The sequence below is a fragment of the Grampus griseus genome (assembly GCF_964374135.1).
Source record: "Grampus griseus genome assembly, chromosome: 15".
In the NCBI taxonomy this organism is placed as follows: domain Eukaryota; kingdom Metazoa; phylum Chordata; class Mammalia; order Artiodactyla; family Delphinidae; genus Grampus; species Grampus griseus.
The window spans coordinates 661,928-677,974 of record NC_139009.1 but is presented as its reverse complement, the minus strand read 5'-3'; the positions used below and the strand labels follow the sequence as shown (position 1 = coordinate 677,974).

Sequence of the window (16,047 nt, the reverse complement as noted above, 5' to 3'; positions counted from 1 at the left end):
GCGGGTGCCAGCCTGATACACGGGTCCGTCATTTTCTTTTAGCTTGAAAATTTTCAAAGCCAGCGTTAGCCTTCAAAAGCCAACTACTCGGGGGATAAATCCCATTAGGCAGAGGCTCCAAACTGGCAGGTGAAGCTCCGTCTGACCTGCAAATCGGTTTTGTCTGATCAAAGCCAAGGCACTGCATTAAAAATCCAGACTTCCCTTTCTTGGAAAACGACAAAAACCTTTACTGGGGTAAAGCTCCCAAATGACAGTAAACGGCCGGAGCCGAGGGGTTTCCCAGCAGGCGCCCCAGCCCTCCCCGTCCTGTCCTGCCCAATCGTCTCCGTCAGGCCTGAGGGTCTGCAGCACGCGTGTCACCAGCATCCGTGTCGCTGAGGACAGAACTGAAAGCCTCGTGACGTTGTTGTATTTACTACTTCGACACACAAGCCTCAGGTGTGCTTGTTACTTATTATTATCACCAGTTCACAGATGAGGAAAGTTAGTGGGATGTCGTGCAAGTTACTTCAGTGACGTCAGTTTTCTCCTTGAAAAGCCGTGAATGCGTTATGGGCTCACCTTCAAAGCAGCCGGCACAGTTCAGGTCCAGCAGATGCCCCAGCGACCCAATTTCCCTTTAAACGCCACGCAGGACAGCCAGAGCTAAACCTCTCAACAAAATCAGATAAACCCATGGGTCTCCATACTGATGCTTCCAGGCCACCTCCATGTCGGCGACCAGCTTCAAGAGGGAGGCTGCGCTCCTTCACGTCCTCACGACCCCGCCCGAATGTTTTCTGGCCGGAATATGAGCGTGGGCAGCTTTTCCGTCCACCCGCTCTGGGGTGCTGTGACACACGTGGCACCCTGACTGTGCAAATTCCCTGCTGTGAGAAGCGGAAGCACCTGGGAAATACAGTAAAGGAGACCCTTACTGACCCCTGAGTAAAGTCCAGGGCCTGTTACGGGTCACCTGGGTGCTTGAGGACGGGAAAGAAACACTGAGGCGGGCGCGGCAGCAGGACAAGTGGTAACAAGTAGGCAATGCTTCCTGCTTCCACACTCCTAAGGAAAGAAGCACGTGAAGCTGACGTGGAATCCGACGGATGCACTTCTGTGCACCCACCCCCACCCCCGTGTCCACAGCGTCTGTAGAACACTCCACACCGCACCCCTGCAGGCGTGGGGATGGACTGAACAGCTCCAAGAAGGCTTGAGAACATGACAACGACTTAACTCTGCTTGAACGGTCGTTCTCACTGCATCTGACCACCCAGCTCCCTTCCCGTTTTCCTAACCCTCCAAACATTCTGCGACCAGCTCCCCACGTACAGAACTGCTTCTGGACCCAGAGTCTGTTCTGCCAGCACCTCTACCTACTTCTTACTACATCTTCTATCTGCAGCTCCTTCCTGACGGCACATGTGTTATTCCCGTAACTAGCTCATCAGTAACTTGGGAGCGAAATCAAAATATTTCTAATTTCCTTCATTCGCCAGATGCTCTCACTGGAGGGACTAACTCTGCCAAATCAACCCCGAGGGGCGGCTGAGTGAGCGGATTGTAACCTGACAGTCATTCATGCGCTCTAGGCTTCTATCAACTTACTGCTGGTGAATGAGCATCTTTTCATCTATATCCCACAAGAGAAATCTGAACATTGTAATATTTGTTTCTGCTTATCACTACTTAAACCCGTTATTTTTAAAAAATCAGTGTCAATAATTATTAATAATAAAAATAGTTAGTGTCAAAAAACAAATACTGGGGGCTTCCCTGGTGGCGCAGTGGTTGAGTCCGCCTGCCGATGCAGGGGACACAGGTTCGTGCCCCAGTCTGGGAAGATCCCACATGCTGCGGAGCGGCTGGGCCCATGAGCCATGGCCGTTGAGCCTGCGCGTCCGGAGCCTGTGCTCCGCAACGGGAGAGGCCACAACAGTGAGAGGCCCACGTACTGCAAAAAAAATAAATAAAAACAACCAACTACTGGAAAAGAATACAACACAAATAGTTTCAACGAGTATTTACAAAAACACCTAACCTAAAAAAATGAGCTGTGATCTATAGCAGCTACACTGACCTCGTGCAGGGCTGGTGGGGTGTGAGATGGAGGCGTGGAGGCAGCGTGGCAGGTCCTCAACAATCCAACCCAGACTTGCCGTATGACACAGCACCTCCCCTCGCAGGTGTGTGGCCGGGAGAACTGAAAACACGTTCACGTAGACCTGTACATGAACGCGCACACCGGCATTGGCACAACGGTCCCCGGGTGGAAACAAGCCACCTGCCCGTCGGCTGATGAAGAGAGAAACAAAACATGGTCTCTCCAAATAATGGAAATTATTCAGTTAAAAAAAGGAATGAAACCCTGCACACAGGGTACCATGTGGATGAGTCTGGAAAACATGCCGAGTGAAGAAAGCTCACACGAAAGGCCACACGCTGCACGGCCCCAGTTACGTGAAGCGATCAGAACAGGCAAATCCATGGGGACAGAAAGTGGATTCGTGGTGTCCAGGGGCTGGGGGAGGGGACGATTGGTACAAAGTTCCTTTCTGGGGTGATGGAAATATTCTGGAATGGGGCAGTGGTGACGGCTGCACGGCACAGTGACAAATTAAGAACTGCCTAAGCACGCACCTTAGAATGGTGAATTTTATGTTATGTGACTTCTATTTCATAAAAAGTCTGAGTCTGAATTTATGCAAAATAATCAAAGTCGGCACTGACTGTCTCCAGAGGAGACCCCTCCTGCCTCCTGTGCCCTCCCGGACACACCGTCAGGTGGGGCGCCCGCAGGAGAGATGTCCAGGCAGAGCCGTGCACACGCCCCCCGCGGCTACACGATGCTGTAAACTCACACGCGCCACACACCTGGGCCCCAGGCGAACGCTTGGGATTGGCTGTCCATGGGCCTTTTACCCTCTTCTGGAAGAATAAACTCTTGCGCTGTGTATAGCATTTATTTCTCTTTGAACGTGTGGCCTGATTTCTCACGTTGGTCTTTTTAGAAGGCAGGACGTGTGATGAATCCTACTGATATATTTTCATACCCATGGGGGGATTGTCAGTTTTTCTTAGATCAGTGAGCAGCATGGTTTCCAGGTTGAGGTCTGATGGGGACAAACATCGAGCTGCTGAAACCGATTTGCTCGGTTACTCAGGAAGATGGACGGGAGCAGGGCCAGAAGTTCAATGGCCCTTTTTGTGACCGTGGATTCGAAGGTGAGATCGGGTCTCAGCAGCTGCCGTGGCCCCAGAGAGCTGGGCCAGGCCCAGGGGCGGCAGCGGAGGCTCCGACAACAGGGGAACGATGGAAAAGAGAGAGAAGATTCCGGCCATAAGGTCAGCCCAGGAGAGAGGCTGTTCCTTCATGTGAGAGAAAAAGCCGGAGAAAGAAGGGAAAAGAGAAGAGAGGGGCTGCCGCGGGGGGAGGGCCCCGCTTCCCCGCGAGCCGGGACAGTGGGCTGAGCCACAGCGGAGCTGCAGCCCCTGGGCGCGACCTCAGCCCAGAGCCCCTCTGGTTCCAGGGTCAGCACCCGACAGAGGCCCTGCCGCTACGTCAAGGAAGGACGGGAACTTCATAAACTCTGCAAAGCCATCCTCCCGAACAGAGTCAGCCACAACACCTGTTCTGATCCACTTCCCGGCTGGATCACGTCAGGTCTAATAGAGAGTTACAAGCTCTGCAGGAAAACACGGGCGCCGGTGACACGTCACGGTGCAGATTTACTGTTCTTTCCTCTTTTACATTAAATACTTCTCATGTCAACACAGACATCTTAAATACAAACTTCGTTCCTGTATGTGTGCATGTGCGTGTGTAGGTAAATACAGTCACAGGGAGGCGACCTGAGGAAGGCAACTTAGTTAATTCATTGACGAAGCGCCGTCTGGGGACGCCCTCTTTCAAAAGTCTGTGGACGGATTAAAGGGTAGGACGTCTTAGGAACATGCAATGCTGAGGCGCTCTCTGCGTCTTTCCTCTCTCGGAATATGAGCTCAGGAAACGATCTACACTCCTGCCAGTGCCGTATCGTTTGCATAAATAATGTGCTGCGTGGCACCCTTGAACTTGTCCCCTCCCCCTTACCTAATGGGAGCTTCAGAAATGATGGTGCTTCCCTGAGATACTCGACAGTGACGGTCACTTCATCGCCGGCATTTCTCAAAAGATGCACCTGTCAATGTGACAAAAGACAGTTACTCTACCATCACAAAGTGACCAGAACAGAAATAGAAATAAATCCCTACACGTCTCGCCTGTCTCCCGAGAATTCAATGTTCACGATTACCTTTGAAACTCTGGAAGTCCTGCGAGCTTTACCTGCCGTAACAAAAGGATGGCTGCATGTCCCCAGGTACAGGACTCTGGCGCCTCAGCTACACACACGTTCACACGTCAGCAGAGGTTTGAGGCCAGGCTCCCTGCACACTCTACCCACGCCATCCCGGAAACTCAAGTCATGTGAGAAACCCGCGTGGCGCGCAAACTGACAAATTTCAGAGGCTGGCAACACACGCCAGCTGGTTAACTGTGACGCTGCAAACCGCAAATATGAGCTTCGGAGTTTAAACGACATTTTAATTTTGGAGAAACCAACGGGCAGCACTTCGCCCTTCTCGGCCGCAGCGTCACCATCCCCACGGTTCCGGCCCTTCCCCCGTAACCCAAACAGCTCATTCCTTTAGCTCTAGGGTCAGCTTTTAACGCTCAACGTTTGCCTCGTTTAAGCAAACGTGATTCAGACACATTAGCCAAAGCCCGGAGTAAGAAGCTGTACGTGTTCGCGCCCCCAGCGTCCCATCGGGAACGCGTGCAATGCTGCCACGCGGCCCCGGCCCTCCTCTGAACACGCCCCTGCTGACGACCTGCTTCTGCCTGGAGACCCACAGAAAGGCCTTTCCCGTCACCCCGGGGACGTTCTCCATGCCCCCGAGCCTGAGCTCCTCCCCTTTGCCTCGGCCTGTGAAACCCGCCGAACGCCCCAGCCCGGGCCAGCCAACGTGAAGTGGCCGCCCGCTCATCTCGCATCCGTCCGTCCTCCTCTCCCCGAGGCCCTGCGTCCACAGCCTCCTGCGCCACGGGCGCCGGCATGTCTCTTCCACGTATCAAATCTCGTGACCCTGAGGCCTTTTCTCCATTTCACGCCTCACCAGGCGGTGCCCCGGGAGCCCTGAGGCGAGCCTACCCTGGCGCCCCTTCCCGAAGCCCCCTCGTCTCCTGCTGGGTGGGTGCAGGTGCAGACACGGGATGAAACGCCCCAGGGTCTGTCTTCCCTAAGTCAGGGCTGCCGCCCACGGCAGCGAGAAGGGGAGGGCTCAAAGCCTCCCACCAAACCCAGCAACGTGGCCATGAGACGGACGCTCTGCTCGGACAACTCAACGGCTGGGGCCCAGCTGGGACCACCCTCCGGCCGGCCCGAGGCCCCGGAGACAATGACCATCGCCTCAGCTCCTCCAGGCCGTCAAGGGCAACGGGGCCCACGCACCTCCCCCTCCGAGGGCGACCCAGGGCGAGTCTCACAAAACTGTGGTGTCGTTGCGCCCTCGTCTCCTGCATCGAAGGGACCCCGAGCTGCAGCGCCGTCCTCTCCAGATGTGGCTGCTGCGGGGTGTGGCTCACATCTGAGTGGGGGCCGGCCGCCGCCGCCCAAGAGCCTGCCTGTCCTGGGGCTCATGGAGCTTTAAATTTAAGACCAGGGTGTCACGTGGACAGCACGAGCCTGAGATGCGTGCCCCTGTGTGGAGTCAAGTTCTCCCGCTGCTTCTGTTATGTGGGTCTGCCCACGTGTGCGCACGCACACGCACACACACACCCACCCCTACCTCAATAAGTGAGCATATATTTAACAATTTTACAAGTCTTCCTGGAGATAAAATGGAGTTTAAAGCATTAAAATCTATCTAATCGAGGCTAATTAGCCCCCAGAAGACTCGCTCACATGTTTACACGGCTCAGGCCTTCAGCGTTGTTCCCCAGGCCCTCGAAGAAACGTCACTTTGGACAAGTTAGTTTTATCCGGGAACAACAGTAAAGAGTGAGGCAGGTGCACCTTTGATGAAAGAGTGGGCTTAACTTCAACGTGTTATTATTTTTCAAATCCCAAGTGTCTGCCCTGCCTTGATGTTTCCAGACTTTGAGATGCTAGGACAAGGCAAAGGTTTTACTGCATCGCCAGTTTCTTTTTTTTCAATTTAGTTCCAAGTATGTATGTGTGTCTGAGAAAATATTTTGACCACTGACCATTAATGCCTCCGAATTCAACGACTGATCTCAAAGCTATGTCTGCCCCTCAGACCACAGCCTTCGGACTGACGGGTGTCGGGAGGGACCTGACTCCACGCTCGGCTCTGGATGGCGGGGCCCCTGCTCTGCCTCAGAGCGACACGGACTTGCCTTTGCATCTATTTAAGACCAGTGATTCCGGCACCTTCCCGCCTGCGTCCCTGTCACCAGGCACGTCTGCTCTGCTCTGACAACGTAGGTGCAGGTTCCGATTTCCCACCTCTGACTCACCTGCTGGGCCGCCAAGTTTACCGGTGAGTCAGACATATTTCTTTTTTAGGAAGGATTCAGCTCTTGTATGAATCTTCCCCCAAGCTTTTAAAATGCCGCTCGAGCCATCTAAACTGCTGGGTGTCTCAGGTAAACGACTTGAGCTGCCACGACAAAAAGCCACAGGCTGGGGCTTGGACGACAGACACTCTCCACCACAGTTCTGAGGCAGAGCCCACGGTCAGGGTGCCGGCCGGGTCAGGGCTCTGGTGAGGGCCTTCATCCTAGCTGCAGACGGCCACCTTCTCGCTGTGTCCTCACAGGCACAGAGTGCGCTCTGGCGCCTCCACCCCCTTACACGGACGCTAATCCTACTGGACAGGGCCCCACCCTCATGACCTCATCTCCCTGGATTCTCCTCCGAAAGGCTCCTCTTCCTGACGTCATCACCCGGGGGTTACTGCTCCAACCTGTGAATCTGGGGCACAGACACTTGGTCCAGGACAGGGGCTGGCAGCCTTGCGGCCTCAGAGCAGTTTCTCCAGGGAGTCTCTGAAGTTGTCTCACCCAGGACGCCTTCCAGGGAGTGAAGAAATCATCCCATATGGTTATGTCTGAGGAGCCAGCACAGCTTTAAAATGTCATAACTGAAATATGATGACTGGATATTTTAGAACAGGAAGTAACAAACAGATACACGATGAAAGCATGGGTGTCTTTCACAGGCCAGAGCCCTGGATGGACACCTCAGACACGCGGCTACTGGTGTATCTTGCGTGTCCTTCCGGAAATCGTCTACCCATTTGCAAGAATGCCTTCTCTCTTGAGGGCGTTTTGTGTGCCTTTTGGCCCCGTGCCCACACGTGTAGGTACGTGACCACGTGGGAACAAAGAGGCACACGCAGGAAAGCACACTACACCACGTGTGCTGTCTGTCCTCTTCTTTGGCCCTGTTTTCACGTCAGTGGAACCATGTCCACTAGACAAATCACTCTCTTTGCCTAAAATCGAATCTGCAGTTCACCCCACGTCAGCACATAGACCTGTCCTGCTCCTTCACATACAAATACATAGGCTCACACACACAAACACATAGGCTTCCACACACACACACTCACACACACACACACACTTGCACCTGCTGGCCTGCCAGCCCCTTGGCCGTCGCCTGCGGGGTTGGGTCCCCCCTCCGACCCTCCCTAACACCGCCACTGTCGACGTCTGCCAATATCCCCCCATCCTCTATAAAATGACGTGCGGAACCGGTGACGGCACTGTGAGAGCAAAGCTTCCAGACGCCGGGTCTGCGCTGATGCCTGGACACCCAACACCTGCCCTGGTCCACCAGTCAGAACAGGAGGCTGATGTCTGCCAGGTGATCGGTGCCCTTCGTCCCGGACCCACCTCACATCGGTCCCTAACACACCCTGCGGTTCTCCTTCCCTCCCCTGAACAGAGGTTGAACAGACATATCCCCTAACTGGTAGAATCTCCAGGCTACTTTCCTGACTCAGGCCTAGCAGGCGAGAAGGGTCAAGTGGGAGCCCCCAGAACCGCTTCTCTGGGGCCAAACAGGAGACCACAGCCGTGCTGCACGGAAGACCTGGAAGATGCGGTCTCCTCCACCCTCCCAGCCAACTTGGGTACTGGGCCCCGCAGAAAGCACATGAATTGTCAGTAACAGCCGTCCTTTACTGTAAGTATAAACACACATAACTACAACGGCAACCGTGGCGTTCTCCTTCCCAGAACAAATAGAACACGTTCATGGTACCTGGGCTACAACTACAGACACAGCCAACGCTTCCCTTCCCTGGCGGTTCTGGCTGTCAGCAAACGCCAGCAGAGGCAGCAGCAATAGTGGACCCTGACTCTCCTGCATCCGGGTCAGGTCGGTCGTCCATCTTTCTGTCACCCCACCCCCAGCATCTCACCAGCCCTCGCGGCCCCCGGCTGGTCAGCTGCGTCGTGAGGCTGTGTGTATTCAACTTGTGGGGACATGAGGCAACACCCTAGAGAGTCTGTGAAGACGCGGGAGTGTCAGAGCGGGAAGTGGCCCCAGAGACAGACAGTGGGCTGGGACTGGCACCTGTGACGTGAGGACGAGTTGCCGCAGGAGCGCCCCTGCCGCCAAGACGGCAAGGCCTGCCGGTGGTTGGCTTGGATCCTGATGGGGGCGTGGCCCACAGCTGGACACGCTGCCCTTCCCACGCACCTCACGGTCGTCGTGCTACCGACGCGGTGACGGCTCTGCACTGTATCCACGCTGCCCCGGGCAGGCGCCCTGCCACCCGGGCCCGCCGCCCAAAGACCTCAGGTGCCAGAAGTGTCCGTGGCAGATGGGATTCTAGGCGGTGTCTGGAGGAGGCTAGCGGGATAATCACACACATAGCTTTGTGTTTGCTCTCCTCGTGGAAAAGCTCCTACCTGGTTACTGGGCTCAGGTGGGGTCTGGATGCTCGACCGTGGTCAACGCTACAACACAGAGTCCCGTCCATCAGAGTTTGAGTGTCCTCTGTCTCCCAAGGCCATAGGGGCTGGACACGTGCATCTCTGCTACCAAGGGCAGCCGTTTATACAAGGCCGGCCTGGCCTGGGCCCCAGGGGAGGAAGTGGGCACGTGAACAGGAGCCAGACGCCCCCGCCCCCGGTGCTCCTGCACCAACGAAGCCCCACAAGGCACACCGGAGACGCTACTGGGAGTTTAGATCCCCATTCCAATGGCTCTGAACCCTGCTAATTTCGAGGCCCGGGAATTAGGGAGCAAAGCTACACCCGCTGAAACCTCTGCGGGTGCCAGGTGATTCTCATGCACATCGGGGTTGAGAAGCACGTCTCTGAACAATTTGCCAACTCATGCACGAGAAAATACTGTTGGTCGGTTATCTCTCTCTCTGTTTTTCTATCCATCCACCCAACCACCCATGTTCTATCAGCTACCTGTCTGTCTATCTGTCTACCTGTCTATCTACCTACCTTCTATCCATCCATCTTCCCTCTACCTAACCTACTTATTCCAGCCTGTTTCTTTCCATAGCACTTATGTTCCTTCCAACAAGATGGAACGCTGCCTTAACCTCCTGTGTTCGGGACAGTTTCTCATATGAGCAGAGACTGAGAGAAGGTGACCATCGCCCAAGGAGGGCAGACATGAGGAGGTGGGGGGGCCGGGAGTAAGCCGGCTGCCGCGGGGAAGAGGAAGTCCGGACAGCCCAGGGCCCGAGAGCAGAGGCTCGTCCTTGAGGGCAGAGGCCTTGCTGACGCCTGACGGATGCTTCGGTACCCAGGGGAAGGAGGGTCCACACGTACTTGCCAAACGACCTGGAGAAACAGGCGACCGGCCTCAGCTCCCTCAGGACACTTTCTATCAAACGCAGCTGCGAGCTGCTGAGTGACGGCCCACGAGATGCCGTGAGCTGGGGGTCTGGGGGTGTGACGGCCTGGCTGCTGCTTGGAACAGTGACCTGGAAGGTCCCATTTCTACCATTTATTAAACACAAGTGAAGACTTTATTTCTAAGGGTTCTCGAGTTCAAAATCACCAGAACTCAGAATCTGTCCTGAGATCTTAGTGATGACCGAGCTGCTGTGCATGAATGAAATGTGTATAAAAAGGACTCATTTCCTTGAAAAGGGCGCCTCGTAAAACAGTCTGTGAAGTTTTATCAGTTAGGGCAGTTTTTAATCAATGGTTTTCATGGGACTTAAAACCCTGGCCTGCCATCTGGACTAGAAGTTAATTTAACATTTGAGATATTTTTTAAAAATTCTGAGCATGTTGCATACAAATGAAGTTCTGTAATGTTTCTCGTTCTGAGACCCTTCAGGACGGAGCGCTGACCCCGCTCTGACTCCCACTGGACATCGGTCTGGGTTCTGCTGCGGGGACTCTGCTGCCAGGTCTCCTGCCATACGTGTGGGCCTGGGGGTCCCACAGGGGGACCAGCTGCGCCCGCGCCACCTCCCGCCAGGCATCCCTAACCTCTGCACACAGGTGAGACTGATTTTCCAAACATCATTTTTCCTTCCTCTCTGAATAGTGAGATGTCTCAGAATTTGCCCAATAAAATTATGGAAAGTTTACTCTCTGCCACGTCGGCTACGATATTATATGTTGATGTGGATGAGGACACACGGTGTATTAAAAAGAGGGAAATAAACACATTTTTGTCGCCGAAAAGCAGTACAGCTTTTCCAGAGCAGGAGCCCATATACAGGATGAGGCTCATTTTTGTGGGTCTTCTGTGTGGAGCAGAACTGACTTTTCTTCTTTTAGGATTAAGTGAACCTAGAATCTACTCTGAAAAGTGAGTTTCACAGTGTGCAACTGTGATTTAGGAGGTCTTTTACAAATTTAATATTTTTACGAAGTTCATAAGTCTGAAGAGCTGAGATTGTATGTCATTAGCAGTGTTCCAATCATGGCTTTTGTGTCACAGAAGACTGTAGACTTGTAATTTGATAATTTGGTCCAAAAAGTATATTTGTATCAGTCAAGTATTGGAATAGCTCCATTTATAAGCTTTACACATCATTTACTTAATTTAAAAGTCTTTCTTTTCAGACGAATGCTTTTTACTCTCCCTGGGCCGGGATAAAGTTACCTAGGTGTACACTGTCTCTTTTTGAATTACTATGTATTTTCTCACCTTAAGAAAGCAAACTTTTGCAGAGATTGAAAAATAACCCAAATGTTAAGTTTAGGAAGTAAACAGATGAGAGCACATCATTCATTTGAACCTAAACCTAAAACTGCAAGTCCTTGAGACCAAGAAACACGTCATCCCACCTGCGAATCTTTCCTCCGTGCCTGGAGCAAGTTAAAGGAATTCTTCACCTAGTTAACGACCTACTAATATGCTGTGTTGGAGCCTGACCTGACCTTGGGCAAGGTTCGTGTCTGGAAAGGGGTGCTGGGGCGGAGGCTGTGACCCCCATGTCCACAGGCCAGCATCCCAGACACACACCAGAGGCGAGCGTCCCGAGACGTCCTCCAAGGCGACGAGCACACAAAGCCAGAGGGAGCCGGTGTGCGGACCCTCACAGGCTCCACTCCGGTCACCCGGGCGGGGTCCCACGCCCTGAATTTCAACCCTCCCATCTTGAAAATAGCAGCCACCAATCTACCTTTTATAGCATCGGAGAGGACCCATGACGTGTGGACTGTGAAGGGACGTGGCACAGAGGCCCCTCTGAAACACGACTTGCTAAACTTTCTAAGCTTTTCTGAAGCTCTGTGTCTATGAATACACTCCGTGAAATGGACTTTCAGAGAAAAAAATAATAAGAGGCTATCTAATAAAAAGAACAAAAAACATAAAATATCATACACTTACCACTTCTTCGTGGGTTGCATTTTCTACATTAATGCCATTAACCTGAAAAGATGACAAATTAAGAATTTTGAGGATAATAATTGATGAGTCTCAATTCAAAACTAACATGAACTAACATGCAACAGAGCCAAGGACTGAAGTTTAAAATACTGACCTGGAGGAGGGCGTCCCCTACGAATAACATCCCTGTCTGGTGGGCTGCAGGGTCGCAAAAGGGGCAACAGTGTTAAGAGAGATTCAGAGACATCGTGCTCCTCCTGGCAGTGGTTTAGGGTCAGAGTTTGCAGCAACTGGCATTGTGTGTGTGCAGGTGTGAGTGTGTGCACACATGTGCGTGAGTGTGGGTATATGTGCGCACACGTGTGCATGTGTGTGGTATGTGCGTGCACACGTGTGTGTTTGTGGGTATGTGTGCGCACACGTGTGCGTGTGTGTGGATGTCTGTGCATGCAGGAGTCTCTGTGGGTGAACATGTGCATATGTGTGCGCACGCTCGCATGCGTGACGTGTGAGAATGTGAGCACGTGTGTGTCTGTGTGTGTGCACATGCACGTGTGTACACAGTGTGGGGAAACGCCAACAGCACAGCCCCAGCGCCCCCCTCGCCCGGCTGGTGAAGCTAAACATTCAGCTAATTTTAAGCACATTAAGAGAGTTACTTGGTAAACGCACAGCCTTGTTCAATGAGAAGCACAAACGTCACTTCCTCCTAATGAAGGATTTCATTACACGTGTGGAAAGTCTGATCCCCATTTTTCATTAAGTCGACACAGACAATAAAATAGGAATCCCAGAAGCCACTCAGCATTTTCCCCTTTCTCGGGAACACATTTACATAGACTGCTTTAATTAAAGAAAATGTGCCCAGAATATTAAAGGAAAAAGGAAAGAAAACCTTTGTATTGTAAAGTTTGAGTATAACCTCTACAGCATTATTCCACTTCACTCTTCTATTTTCATAGAGGCAGAGAGATAACTCCTTTCAATAATAAGACTGAACGAATTCACACCAAACGTAAAGCATTTTGCAGTGTAAACCCTGACAGCTGTTTTTTCTCTTTTGTTACGCACGTGCCCGACTTCAGCTCTGCTCCCCTCGACGAGTCTGCCAGCCACACCCCAGACAGAGCCAGGGCCCCGGCCCCTGCGCCGCAATGAGGCCCCTGTGCTTTAGAGACCTTGGTTGATTTCAGTAACTGACCATTTGGCCCCTTGTTTTTCCTCTTCCTGTGCTTTAAATTCCCACCTTTATGTTTAAATTCACCAATAAAGAGTGATCCCGGGAAACCCCAGACCCCGGCCTCGACCCCAGTGAAAGCAGGACCCCGGGCCTCGCGCTCTCTGCTGGCAGCCTCCATCTTGCCGTGTGACCCGGGGTGCTGTGTGATTTCTAGGTCCTGTCAGCAACGAACCTTTATTTTTTCAGTCCCCTCATGGCTACTGCTGGAGGCATCGTACGACCATAATAAGAGCCACAAGGGCTCGTCCCGCCACAGCACGGGTTAGAGACAGGCTGAGCCCTGCAGAAAACACATTTTCACAGGTTTTTTTGCCTTCCTCTAGATTTGTTTTAATTTATAAGTCTTTGGTTAAATATTGGAAATAATAAGTTATTAACACTGGAATTCTTTAAATTCCAGGTAAATATTTAATGTCAATTGTTAATATTAGTTCTAGTCATTAACTAGTATTAAATTTTATTGAAAATAAAGTACAGTCTTTATATTAATGAATTTAATGGTATGGTTTTAGGTAATAAAGTTCTCATTTACACTGAGCCTTTACCCAGAAAACCTCTGTCACCCACTAGGTGAGATCTACACTCCCTCTAGCTCCACAGGGGGGCCCTTTCAGAATCTCCCCCTTCTCTGCCTCTATCTCTGTCTCTGTCTGTCTCTCGGACTCTGCCTCTCTCTGCCTCTGTCTCTCTCTACCTCCGTCTCTGTCTCTGCCTGTCTCTCTGTCCTTTCTGTCTCTGTCTCTCTCTGCCTCTGTCTCTGTCTTCTCTGTCTCTCTGCCTGTCACTCTTTCTCTCTGTCTCTGCCTCTCTATGCCTCTGTGCCTCTCTCACTGCATCTATCTCTGTCTCTATCTCTGTCTCTCCCTGCCTATCTCTCTGTCTCTCTGTCTCTCTCTGCCTGTCTCTGTCTCTCTCTACGTCTGTCTCTCTCTGCCTCTGTCTCTGCCTCTCTATGTCTCTGTCTGTCTCTCACTGCTTCTATCTCTGTCTGTATCTCTGTCTCTCCCTGCCTATCTCTCTGTCTCTGTCTGTCTGTCTCTGTCTCTGCCTATGTCTCTGTCTCTCACTGCCTCTATCTCTGTCTCTCCCTGCCTGTCTCTTGTCTCTGTCTCTCTATGTCTCTCGTCTGTCTCTGTCGTTAAAGCAAAGCTAATTAAAAAGACTTCCCAGTTAAATCTTTGAAATGTTTTTCTCTTTGTAGGACACTTTTAGCCCTAAAGAAACAAATTAAAAAGTGGTAAAATGGATGATAAAATAAAACCATGGAAATTTGATTTTAATTAAAAATTTTAATTAATGCTCCTAAATAAACTCTTTGGTGAGATTAAGCTAGGTTTGGAGATTGCAGCTGAAAAATGGCTCTAGTTTATTTCTGTGGTAATCTTGCCATTACATCAGGACGTAAAATGGAAATATAGCGTAATGTATTTGAACCACATAAATATTCAAACGTGCAAACTAGCTACAATGAGATATTTTCTATTTCTGTTATACTTGCCTTTTCAAGTCAAATTAATCGCTACTACTATAGTGTTATGTGAGACTGTGTAAATTTAATCATTGTTTGCAATACAAGTGTGTTATAACAGAAACTGTTCTTTTTGCAAATTAATTAGTCTTTGTAAAATTCAGACGCTTGTTAAATATTCATTCACATAAACTTCTGGGTGGTATTAGAAAATGAGAACACTTCTTAAAAAGCCTTACGTGCACTGAACATCTGGATTAATAATGACTAAAACCCTCCTCATCATCCTTTACCAGCACTGAGTCCTTTACGCCCCAGAACCGGCCACGTGTGGACATCGTCACCACGGAGCGGTCAATGGGAAGAGGGACGGGGCTGACCCCACCCTGGGGAGACCTCCGAGGGGCCAGCTGCTTACTCTGCCTCAGAACCAGACTCAGGGGCGCAGGATTCACTTCCACATTCTGCCCTGGTTCAATCCCTCTCCAACCTTCCGTTGCCCCCCTGCACAGGGAGATTATCCTATTACCTCACTGCCAGTGAGGATTAAAGGTTGGTCCATGAAGTGCTAACAAGGTTTCTCTTCCCATCTTCCAAGGGGCCCTGGGAGGTTATGTGTTATTGATAATGGGGGGAGTTAAATTCTTTAAGTAACTCAAGATATTTCAGCCATTTCAAAGTATCTTGTAAATTAAAATTAAAAAGCACTTCCATCTTCCAGGATGGCCCTCAACTGTGGAAGCTGACACAGTGGACGGTATTAGGAGGATTCAAGGAGCAACGACAAAGTGGGCCCAGGACAGAAAGGACTTGTACGGAGAGCCTCTCACACACCTTCCGTAGCCATAGCAACTGGATTCTTCGCTGCCAACCTGCCTCCCTCTGATCTTAACATCAAGTGATCCTTCAACAGTAAGAACACGCTGGCAGCCCGGCAGCCAGATTCTCTGCTGCATTTCGCTCTCAGCAATCAGCTACCGAAGGTGACGGCTCTTCCCACGTGGAATTTCAATTAAACCTGCAGCATTTAACATGCGTCCTTCCAAGATCCTGATATATCTGGTATGTCTTGTCCAGGTTCCAACATTCCTCATTCAGCTACAAAGTCAATTTTTATCGTCTGCTCCAAGTTCTATTATTTGGAAGCTTGGAAAGCATATTTTCATTGATTCACTGACAACGAAGGAGAAGGAATGCGGAGATATTCTTCACTCAAGGAGCTGCACTTCCACCTGGATCCAGGGTGCGGGAAGGGTCTCCTTTCACCCTATATCCAGCTCCTGAGGCAAAAGGAGCAGATTCTGGTTTGTTCTAGGAAGCAGGGTCAGGAAAGCCTGACCTAAAAATTCCAAATCGGGCACCACAATCTCTTCCTGAGGTGAGAGGACTTTCTCTCTACGTCTACACAAATTCAGTCGGATCCTAAAATAGGACTCTGTTCAACATTAAGAGTCTAGAAAGAAGTTAGCAACTACTGGCGAGACACACTGGCCCGAATATTTGTGTCAGATCTTAACGTT

At 51.2% G+C, this 16,047-nt stretch overlaps 1 protein-coding gene across 1 annotated transcript in view; it reads right to left on the bottom strand.

Annotated features, from left to right (window-relative positions):
* Positions 1–16,047, bottom strand: part of SNTG2 (syntrophin gamma 2) — a gene marked incomplete at its 5' end in the record, with an annotated part of 196,553 nt that overhangs the window by 92,238 nt on the left and 88,268 nt on the right. Inside the window, 3 exons of the mRNA XM_082671777.1 lie at positions 4,079–4,166; positions 11,820–11,861; positions 11,974–12,017. Of these exons, the coding sequence (XP_082527903.1) occupies positions 4,079–4,166; positions 11,820–11,861; positions 11,974–12,017 (174 nt within the window). The remainder of the gene's footprint in view (positions 1–4,078; positions 4,167–11,819; positions 11,862–11,973; positions 12,018–16,047) is intronic.